Genomic DNA, 12,079 nt, shown 5'->3' with positions numbered 1-12,079 from the left:
TAGGCAAAATTTAAGGATGTCTTTTAAATATAGTTTTATGATATTTATATTGTATTATATAATTCTTTACCTACTTCTCACCTCTGTATTCCTTGTTTTCAGTAAACACTGAATGTACAGATGAACGAGTGAATGAATGATTATAGAACATTCCATCTCTAAGTCTTTGCCAAGGTTCCCTTCCCCTTTTATTATTAAAACTTACTGATTTTCTTTTCTTTGTATCTTGAGATTTTCTCCATTCTGTCTTTGCTTCCTGTGTTTCCGATACACCATTTCTCAATTTAATGTTGTAGTCATTATGCTATTAAGACTGTGATCTCACATACTGGTAAAAACAGGCACCTTAGAATGAAGATTTGTAGCCATGTGGCAGACTATAACTCCTTTCTATCTGTTTGTACACCTATAACTGCCGTTTTTACTTTCCTGATTGTTGCCTTTATTTCTTGTTCTGTAGTTCCTTGGCTTGTGAGAACCAAAATATTTTCTTCTGTGAGTGTCTTCTTCAAAATCCTTCTCTCTCTCTCTCAATATGTGTGTGTGTGTGTGTGTGTGTGTGTGTGTGTGTGTGTGTATGCATTTGAATTTAGCTGGTGCCTAGTGACTTAACTATAGTGCAGGGGTCCCCGACCTATGGTGAGTTGTATAATTATTTCATTATATATTACAATGTAATAACAATAGAAATAAAGTGCACAATAAATGTAATGCACTTCAACCATCCCGAAACCATCTCCCCTCCACCCATCCTGCCCAGTCCATGGAAAAATTGTCTTCCATGAAAACAGTCACTGGTGCAAAAAGGTTGTGGACCACTGCTATAGTGCCTCATAGAATGATTATTGCTAAAAACTTAATTTTTTTAATTAAAAAAATAAACTTGTAACAAATTAAACAATTCAGTGATGTATTAAAAGTTTTAAAGTAACCTCTCATCTTCCTGAGATAACTAACCAATGTTAACATTGGTATGTAATCTCTCATATTTTCCTTTGTGCTTTATACATTTCCATATTACAGATTACTTTTTTCTTTTCACAATAATGGGATATGCAAATATATCATTCAGCAACTTGCCTTTTACAGTTAAACCTATATTAAGAACATTCCTTCAAGCTAATAGAATAGCATAACTTATTCTTTTAAAAGCTGCATTACATTTTATGGTATGATGATACCGTAATTTATTTAACCGTTTCACTATTAGGCATCTAAATTATTTCCAGGTTTCTTTGTTTTGTCACTATATGCAATGGTGTAGGAAACATTCCTATACGTGTTTTCATACATATGGATACTTTTTATAGAATTTAGAGATTTACTAAAATGGAATGCTGGCAAAAAGGATATGGGTCTTTTTAATTTTAATAGATATCACAAGTTGTATTCCAAAAAAGATTATAGCAATTCACATCCCTTCCAGCAAGATATGAGAATACATATTTCTCCCCAATTTTAGTCAGCATATTTTCCTTTTATAGGTATTTTTTTATTTGCTTTTTCTCTTTTTTGGATAGTCTATTCATATGCTTTTCCCTCTTTAAATAATACTGTGTGTCTTTTCTAGATAATTTATAGGACCTTTCTATTTATGTGTGTGTGGGCGCATTTCTTTTCCTGTATTTACACACACACATATAAATAAATAGAGGTCCTATAAATAATCTAGAAAAGACACACACATATAGAGACAAAGATAGAGATAAGATTATATATGTGTATGTATATATATATATATATATATATACTATTTTCCCAGCATAACATCTTTTGACTTTGTTTATATGATTTTCTTCTAAAATTTTTATGTAATCAAAAATATTAATTCCTTTAAGGCTCCTGGGTTTCCGAAGATCATTTTACCCTATTTTCACATAATATTTTCCTAAGTTTTCTTCTGGAATTTTTATCATTTTTTGGTCTTTAATTAATATAGAATTTTAATGTAAATTAGGAGTCTAGCTTTATTTCAGTTGAGTTGTCAGTTATTAAACACCATTTATTATGCAAATCATCCATTTGTCCTTGAACTCAACTACCATCTTTGCTATATATCATATATTCTTACATAGCTGGATCTGTTTCTGGACTAGCAAGAAACAGGTCCACTAATATATTAGTTTATTCCTGTGCCAGTAATAAACACTGTGCTGTTTTGAGTGAGTTTTATTATCTGATATGGCAATTCTCCCCTCACTGATTCTTTTTAAAATTTCTTGACTTCTCATTGGCATATGATGTTCTTCCATAAGAACTTTACATTGTGTCTGGTTCCAAAATAAAAACAAAAAGAAGTAAAAATGGGATTCATTTTCAATTATATAATCGTATACTTTATATATAAATTAAGAAAATATTGTTAAATATTAAGATTTTTCCATCCAAGAATATACCTATAAATGTAATCGGATCTTATTTTATGTTTTCATTATGATTTTTTGGCAATATGGGTCTTGTACCTTTCATAATAAATTTAATTCTGTGTTTTATAGCTTTTATTTTGATTATGAAAAGGTGTGATGATTTCATTTTTAGCCAGTTATTGCTGCTACAGAAAAGTTATTGGTATTTGCATACTTATTTTTACTCTCCTTACCAAATTTTTTTATTAATTTTAATAGCATTTTTTCATTACAGTTGCTTTGACAGTATGCAATCAGAATCTGAAAATGCAGATTATTTTATCTTTTCTTTTCCTATATTTACACTGATTATTTTCTTCTCCTATTGAATTAGCTAGATTTCCAAAATAATATTGTACATGTAACCCCAGGAGAGTTTTTAATCACAAACACTATCTTTCATTACTAAACAAAACAATCTTACACCTTTTCCTATCCGGAATAATACAATCTAGAAAGAAACTTGAAGGTCTTTCTTTTTGTTCTCCCTTGAACTTAGGGTAACCTAGCATAAATAAGCTCTAAGAAACTAGATCCTTGCTTTCTTTGGGCCCCACCATGGTTTTTCTAATTAAATTGTACCTTTTCCATGGCTAGAAGACAGAATGTGTGCGCGCTCCTCAACCTCTTCCCTCTCCAAAAAAAACCTAAGAACGTGAATTTATCTAGGCAAGTAATTGCACCTAATCAGGGTGAATATATGCACTGTAGGGTAATAAAGGGGTGATCCCTTTCCTTCCCATTGTAAAAGATCATGACTGACACCCCTAAAACAAAAAGACAGGTTAAGAGAAAAGAATAATAAATGTATTACCTGCACACGTGTGCACAGGAGCCAAAGGGAATATGAACCCAAAGAGGGGGTTGAGGCTTAAATGCCCTCTTCTTAGGGGAGAGGGAGATGAGGGAAGGAATAGGCGCAGTGCTCAGGCAGTGATGAGTAAATGATTCTCTTTGCATATTGTCTAGATAAAGCCCCCCAGTTAATCTCTTGGCACTGTCCTCAAAAGAACAGAAGAAAAGTCTGTCTGGGCGTGGTCAGGACTCCCAGTCTCTTCTCTTCTCTTTCCTGGTAGTTTTTGGTTATTTGGGAGGGATTCTGCAGACACTTGCATTTGTTTTGGAAAGAAGCTTTCTTAGATAAGAAAATTCCAGAGAGGGTCCCTCAGGGTGCTTCAGGAAGGTAGATCAGAGAGAGGGAAGGCAGGGGAAAGATGAGAGAGAGACCTGGGTTCTGAGGCTTACCTCTGAAGTCTTTCAATTTTCAAAGCACTCAGCGTGCCAGAGCCCCATGTTTTGGGGAATTGTTTTCTGTGCCCCAGCAGTACCCACCTGTACCTTCTTGTATGCCCACATTTCCTTCAGTTATTCTGGTTTTTCAATAAGTCCATCTTCTGCCCCCTTGTTTGACTAATTAATTCTACTTATTCTTTAAATCCCAACTCACGTGTCGCTTTCTGAAGGAACTCGCCAGTCTCCTTGCAGTTGGCCTCCGTATCTGTGGGTTCTGCATCTGGATTCAGCCAACCACAGACTGAAAATATTCAAGACAAAAAAGAGTCTGGACTGAACATGTACAGACTTTTTTCTTGTCATCATTCTCTAAACAATACAGTATAACAACTATTTACATAACATTTACATTGTATTGGTATTATAAGTAATATGGAGAGTAATCTAGAGATGGTTTACAGTACATGGGAGGATGTGTGTAGGTTATATGAAAATACTATGTCATTTTTATATATGGGACGTGACCATCCTCGGATTTTGGTATCTATGGGAAGTCCTGGAACCAGTCCTCCACAGATACGGAGGGACGACTGAACCGTAAGCTTTGCTAACATGCATACCTTTCTTTCCTAATGTGTCACAGTTGGAGCTTTCCATGTATCTTCTCTGATTATTTGTAAATGTCTTTTCCCCAGTTGGACTATCAGATCCATAAGGGAAGGTATATAGTATTTGATTTTGCTCCTCATTTTGTCCCTAGCACCATGCAGAGCGGACACTGGGGAGATGTTTACTGGCTGACTGCATCACAGAGGCAGAGACTGAGAGGAGGTAGCCTGTGGGCGTTGATGCTCTTAGGAACCCTAAGTAAATTGCCTCTAGTGGTTTCATAATGTATTCATTACGAGAAGTTTAACTCACTCTTCAGTCTTCCAGTGGGCTTTAGAATGATTATATCTTATCATTCATAAATCTACAATAATAGAATTTTGTACATAATCCCAGTTCTTTGTGAAAATATTTTTATTTGATCAGTCAAATTAATCATTCAAAACTGTGCTTAGCTGCATCTTTATGGCTTACTGAGTAGGAATTGCACTTTTCAAAGGAATGTTATTTTAAAACATAGCAATGTTATATGCTGTTTAAAATTTTTTCTATTTGGTATGTTCTCGTGGACAAGCTTTCCTGAATTTAGGTATCTAATAAATTTTAGCCATTTGTTGCAAATTTATATGCATTTTAATATTAGTTATTATATTTCTTGGCTTACTGATATGCACTGAAGTCAGTCTTATCAGTTATTGTCATGCCTCTTGACTTTTTATTTTTTTCATTTTATCGTAAAAACCAATATGCTTTGGAAAGTGTAATAGTAAATTTTTTGAGAGGGTAAGTAGAATGAAATGTGTTTCTTTCTTATACAGACTCAGAAATGGAAAATGAAGACCAACCATCCTCTGAAAGTGATTCTCAGAATCAGAGTCCTGAACAGATGACGTCAGGTTCTCATGAGGTGGATTTGGTGGATCAAGAGTCTTCTGAGGAAAGTTCTCTAAACTCTCACCCAGAATCATTATTTCCAGCAGACACGGACAATGCTGCAAGCCCTTCCCCTTCTGAACAGACTTCTAATCCCACAGAATACCCCGAGACTACAAGTCTTGATGGTGAATGTACAGATTTAGATAACCAACTTCAAGAACAATCAGACACTGAGGAAGATTCCAATCCTAATGTTAGCTGGGGTAAAAAGGGCCAGCCTATAGACTCCATATTAGCAGACTGGAATGAAGATATAGAAGCATTTGAAATGATGGAGAAGGATGAGCTGTGACCCACTAAAGAATCTGGTGGTAGGTATTTAAAAAGAAAAGGTAAACTGTGGTTAACAGACACCCTAATACTAAGCAGGCTCTCTAATGGGAGGCTTTAAGTATGGTGATGAACAACCACGTTCTGACTGGCATAGTTAGTTGTTATAGGAATCTGGAACGTGCTGTGTTAAAATTGACCTTGTTTAAAAGTGTCCCATCAAAAATGGAAATTCACAATTCGCCCCTCAAATGACAGCATTACACCACCCTGCAACCCCTCAGGCCAGGGAAAGATTCCTGGGCATTCTTGGGAACCAGGTTTCTACATTCTCTGGATAGACAAAAAACAAATTCAGTTAATAGTGGAGTGTGGGGAATAGGAGTTTGGATAACTTTCTAATTAAAGGAAGTTCAGCTGTCTTGGTTTTGGAGTAGAGGCTCTTTTGGGAAGACACATATGAGTATTGTAGCGTTCTGGTTAAGCTGCCTTCGTGAAAACACTCTTAGTGGCCTAAGTGGTGACGCAAATACGTTCACGGTGAAGACAGTCTTTGCACATCACTTGTTTCATTTTGTGACAAATGATCAAGATTAACTTGATATTTTTTTCCTTCTTGACAATGTCCTTTTCATTTAAACCAAAGGTGAAGCCAGTGTACTTTCTCAATGAGTTCTGTGCATAAAGACTAATCAGTGGGACCAGGTAAAAAGGTCATATAATATATTGTGGAAATTGGTTACTTAATACTTTGAAAAATGGAGCAATGGAGAAACTATAATGTTGCAATATGAACTTCCCATTGGGCCTTCCATAGGGAAAGCTATGACTACTCTGAAATGGAGCTAGCATTATATCCCTGTAGGGTAGATTATAAATCTTTTCCAGTTCATTTCACTTAGAGGTGGTTACCTCTAGCCATCAGCCTTACTCCATCCCATGTTTGGTATGCAATTTGAGCCACAAGGCCCATATCGCCAACAGCTGCATACATTTTTCTTCCATTTTTCTATCTTACAGAGCCATGATATAACTGTGGTAGTGATCTAAAATTCCTGGGGTAACTACTGTCTTTTTTCCTTTGAAACTTTGCTTTCTAAAGTTGCGCTAAGGAGTCTGTCACATTTTCTGTTGAATCACGGTTTTTAGGGTTTTTTTTTAAAAACAAATATTCCTTCTGATATGGACTTGAAAATTAGTCTATGGTGACCTGTGTAAAAAATGTACATAGTAGCAACTACATATAGCCATACAGCTTATTAATGAAAAATTTTTTCCTATTCTTTTTTTTTTTTTTTTTGGTTTTTGGTGGCAGTCTGGAGCTGGCCACATTTAAGTTTTAAAAATTTTGTTGTTGATATCTGTAGACAGCCCTGTAGTTGAAATCATGGCTTTACTCATTTTATTTATTTTTAAAAGTTACCTGAATCAGTTCTAAAGGCATATTTGAGAGACTTAATTTCCTTTCTCTTTACCATGACATTACATAATAACCTTTTCCTAAAACACAGTTTTGAGATACTGGTGAACTTAAACTATAAACGGAGCTGTTGAAGAACAGCAGTGCTGTGTTGTAGTTATGTATATTCATGTACAGTATGTCTTAGATCCCAGGTAGACATATTCTCTCATAAAGGGATAAATACCTGCTTTCAGAAATTCCAGCTAAACATAATTGGGTCAGTGAGTAATAAATCTAATAGAGAACTCAGTTTGGGGAGGGGAAAAAAAGAGTAGTATACAAGACCTTTCTTCATTGGCTCTTAATTAAGCCTGAAACCAAAATGGATATTTTTAGTCTCTGTGCATGTGAAATTTGGTGTAAGATGATAGAACTATAATACGTACTGTATACAGAAGGGTAGACATAGTGTTTTGTTCATCTTAATTGCAAAGCTGCCAAAATAGCTAAAGCTTAATTACTTGACTTGCCTTGATTTATAGGACTGGGGCTTGGAGAAAAGGAGCAGATGTTCCTCTAAGACTTTGATTATAGAAGCCTTATATACATTGATTTGGTTTTGCATTTGTAGTTCAAAGCCATTGTTGTCCAAATCCAACTTTTCTAAGTTGTGAAAGCAACCTAATTTATTTTCCAACAAGGAGAACTTGATGGCATGAAGGATTGTGTGACACTAGGAAAAGCCAGCCTACTGCCAAGCTCCCTTCCTTTGACCGCTAGGGGGAGCTGTTGCCTTTCATTGGTGGTTAGAAGTAAATTGTTCACTTGTTTAGAGAACTAAATCCTTTAAAAAAAAAAAAAAGAAAAGAAAAAAATTTAACCAACTATACTTAACAATTGAAGGAATACCCAGCATTAATACCCAAAAAGAATTATACTCAATTTTCCCCTAGTTAAAAGAGGATATAATGTTCAGCTTCCAAACTCCAACATTGTAATTGACTCTACATTCGTTTACTTATTTGACACACTGCCACAAAGTTGTTTTTGCAGTTCATTAAAAAACCCCGACAGCATTAGTCTTGTTTTGTTTTGTTTTGTTTTATGTTTTGTATTTTAAATACCTTTTATAGACATTTTATTTACTTGCTAAAGGTTCAGGGGCTTCCATGAGGCCCTGAATTAGAAACATCTGGTCTACCTCAGTTAACTGTTGACTGCTTGGAAATAGAGCTGGAGTGATCACCACAGCCATAAAATTGTTTGACTAAGAAAGATTTATACAATGTTTACAAACCCGGAATCAAGTAAGGATTTCATTTGAAAGTTAAAAGTTAGATATTAGACAAGTATTTAATTCAGGTATTTGCGAGTTTTAAAACTTGTTTACCTACTAAAAATGAAATAGCGATAGTTTTTTCTGCTTATAAAAGTCCATTGAAATTATATGCCCTAATTTGCAGTACTTTTCCCATAAAGTTTTAAGTGTGAAAGATTTATAATTTACTAGGTATGTTTGGGATGGGATATTTTGTTGGGTAGGTTTTCTTTTTTCTTAACCTATAAGAGGCTTCCAAAAAGAGTATAACTGTTTCAGAATAAATTATTTTTTGGCATTATACTTTTCCCTTTTTCTTTACAGTATTAGAGAGTAAAATGAAAAATTGTGCACTCTGATTTTAACTTCACTAGTATAATTATTCTCGCAAGAAGTTTTTTAAATTTAAATTACCACCACACAACCTTTTTTTATAGTAAAGCCAGCATTTGTTCTCTCAGCAAATTCTCCCATGCCAAATTCATCATAAAGAAAGCTCAGCATAAGTAATTCAAACAGTGCTTATAATTTGGGGAGGGGTGTAGAATTTAGTAAATATTCCAACCGGTCGTTTTATGCACAAGGCTTCAGTCAGAACATAGAAAAAAAAACATTCTGTGAATGAAATATTGTATGTTCAGATTTTATAAAAGACATTTTTAAAAGCCCAATTTACAGCCGTATATTTTCTTATGATGTAATTTATGAAAAAGATGTCTGTACTAACAGGTGCTGTAACACTACTGTTGTTGGATTTTATTGTTTGGTGATAAATGTATACAATATTTCTAAGGGAAACTATGTACTGTGATGTAAAAGTCTGGGCAAAATGTATATAATCCTGTATATAATTGTGTATTTGATTATAATTACTGATTGTAAAGATTTAATAAAATATGTAAATATTCTGGTCTAGTTTTAATTTGAATTTTTAGAATCACTGTGTATATCTTTATACTTTTTTTATATCTTTATACTTTAATGTCTTAAATTTTTTTTTACCACTTTGCTTTCTTTCTTTCTTTCTTTTTTTTTAACCTTTCATTTTACCTTGGGCAGTGAATTTGGGAACATCGGGTTTAGAAACTCAGGCTTGTGGACTATAGTAAGGATTTTGGACTTCGTTTTAAGGGTAACGAGAAATCACTGAAGAATTTTAAACAAGTCTGTGGAATGCAAAAATGTACTAAATGAAGGAAAATCTAGAATTGTCTATAAAGTATGAGATATATACATATATAGCATTGACTCATTTATTCAACAGTGACTTACTGAGTAAGTGCCTTCTATATGTCAGATGCTATCATGGGACCTAGGGTAAAACATAGTAAAGAAGATAGAAAATAAAGAGGAAAATAAATAGGACAATGAATTGATGAAGAAAAATGAGGACAAGGGGTCAGAGTGATGGAAATCATCGTGGAGTGAAGTTCTATTTTAAATAGCCAAAACATTAACAGTGGTTATCTTGGATCATAAGCAATTGCTATTTCCTTATATATTTTTATATTTTCATAATTTACAAAATAAGCATTATGATTTTAAAAATAAGTGGAGGTCAGTTAACAAATAAAAGGGAAAAAGAAAAATATCATTGCCAGGAGGCCATGGTGGTATGGCCCTGTAGTCCAGCTACTTGGGAGGCTGAGGTGGGAGGATCACTTGCCCAGGAGTTCAAGACCAGCCTGGGCAACACAGTGAGACCCCATCTCAAAAACAAAAGTCACACCAGAGCCCTCCCATGTTGGATTTCTGCGCAATTCAACCAGTCCCATACACACTGCACACCTCCCATGGATGTAAGCAGCATTTGGCCGGGGTTCAAAGCCTTGGGAGGAAATGAGTTTTACCAGGAAAAGTGTGTGGAATAGGGAAAAGAGGAGGATCTATAGCCCTAGGATTCCTAGCAGTTAAGGACAGCAGAGGAGGAAGGACTTGTGTGGATGGGAATGGAAAAGGGCAGTTGGAGAGACAGGAGGAAGACAAGGCCAGTTAGATGGGCCTGGGATTTGAGCCCACATTAAAATTTGATGTCTACTACACAGGCAGACTCCTAACTATGCACAATAATCCATTTGAGCCAAATGTAACGTGGCTGCCACAAACGCTGATTCAGAGACCTTACAATGTTCAACTGCGAACCTGCCAGATACCAAGGGGATCTGGGAGTTGAGGATGCTTGGCACTTACCCAAAGGGGTGGGACTAGGAGAATGAACTGCTTGCAGATTGAGGCCTTGTGGTCTCTGAGTCAGAGGATATTTATCAGAACCCCTTCAAAATGGTAGACAGGAGAGAGAGGTCTTCGTTTCAAGGCAACTACCAGTGTCTCTGATCTTTGGCTCAAACATTTCATCATCTCCACTCAGAATGGCCAAAGAGATCCATAAACCACACAAGAGTTCCACTTGCAGTGTGTTCTACCAGCTTATCACTGGCTTAGGATCCCTTTGAAGAAAGGGAAAATGTGGCCTTATTCACTTCAGCCTCACCTCTGCCAGTAGCTGGTTCAGGAATGAACATTTTTTGTCAGTTCCCCAAATCACATTTATCCTGAAAGGGCTAGGATTTGTAGTCACTGAGAAATGTCACAGAAATGGTGGACCAGCTTTAAAGACAGTTGGACAAAGGTAATCCTGAAAATATTTTTTGTGGACTATAGATATTGAAGAGAGCACAATGCATGTAGGGGTCTCAGAACTTCAGAGACAAAAGATTTTTGTAATTATCGTATCATCGATTCTCCTCATTGGCCAGAAAAGAAGACAGAGGGGGAAGTGACTTGAGCGAGGTCACACATGTCCAGAATGACTATGCCCTTAGGAAGGAAGTCTGAAGGTTCTGGTCTGTCTGCTTCAAAGTCATCCTCATGCCTTGCAGCCTCAGTTCCTCCATTCCTCTGCGAGTTAACATTCAGCCAGAGAGAATGAGTAACCTCAGAGCTGCCCCCGAGATGCCTTTGCAAAACTCCAGGGCTCCACTGAACACGTTTTAAAAACTACTGACTTAGATAATTGATTGTTCCTTATTTAAACTTACAGCATGTTCGAGCAAAAACTGTCTTTTAATTCCCTGAAAACTGGCTATTCTCATTGCCAGCATTTATTCTTCTCTTCCTTTCCTGATGAATAAACCCATTAATAAAAGAACACATTCTGTACTTTCTTTTGTGCTGTTATTCATCTGGGTTAACCTGTGTGGGCAGAGCTCCAAACGGTGAGACTGAGATGTAGATCCTTTGTTGGATGGACTCTCTCGTGGGTCTCAAACCCACAGGTTCCCAAGCTTTGTGGTGATGGCAGAAATGATTCTCTTTAGGCCCGAATCACTGATTCTGACATTTCTAAATTTGAAATTCTCAGTAAGAGAGAGAGAGCTGCAGGGAAGATTGCTAACCTGTGTATCTCTGCATTGGTAAGGCAATCAGGGAACATTGTAGATTAACCAAGTCAGAGATCTCATTTTAAGCCAGTACTTTCTAAATCTCTTTGAAACTCTCTACTACCTTGTAATAGCAATGCTCGTTTATTGGATGCTTACTTTTATTGGGTGCTTAGAACTTACAAAACTGTAGGAGACTAATACTTTTGTTGTTCCCATTTTACTGATGAGAAAACTGGGACTTAGCAGTTGGGGTTCTTAACTGCAACCAAAGAAACACACTCTGGCTAAATTAAGCGTGTGGAGGTGGGGGAGAAATTGGAAAGAGAGAGAAGTCTCTTAGGAGGGAGGGTCCTAGCGGTGGTACCAAGGATCTGGGAGAGGACAGGTAATGTTATGCCTAATATAGAAGTGAAGAGTACAGACCCTGGAGTTAGACTGCTGAGGTTAGAATCCCAGCTCCACCCCTTAGTCTATGTAACCTTGAACATGGGTCTCTCAGTTTCCTCCTCTGTAGAGCGAGGAT

The 12,079-nt window shown here is 36.1% G+C and overlaps 1 protein-coding gene across 1 annotated transcript in view; it reads left to right on the top strand.

The window, feature by feature from the left end:
* Positions 1-9,101, top strand: part of EDEM3 (ER degradation enhancing alpha-mannosidase like protein 3) — a 70,084-nt gene extending 60,983 nt beyond the window's left edge. Inside the window, exon 20 of the mRNA XM_045536400.1 lies at positions 5,066-9,101. Within this exon, the coding sequence (XP_045392356.1) occupies positions 5,066-5,475 (410 nt within the window). The 3' untranslated portion in view covers positions 5,476-9,101. The remainder of the gene's footprint in view (positions 1-5,065) is intronic.
* The last annotated feature ends 2,978 nt before the right edge of the window (positions 9,102-12,079 follow it).

This window comes from Lemur catta, chromosome 23 (genome assembly GCF_020740605.2).
Source record: "Lemur catta isolate mLemCat1 chromosome 23, mLemCat1.pri, whole genome shotgun sequence".
NCBI lineage: Eukaryota > Metazoa > Chordata > Mammalia > Primates > Lemuridae > Lemur > Lemur catta.
This window is presented reverse-complemented; position numbering and strand designations above follow the sequence as displayed.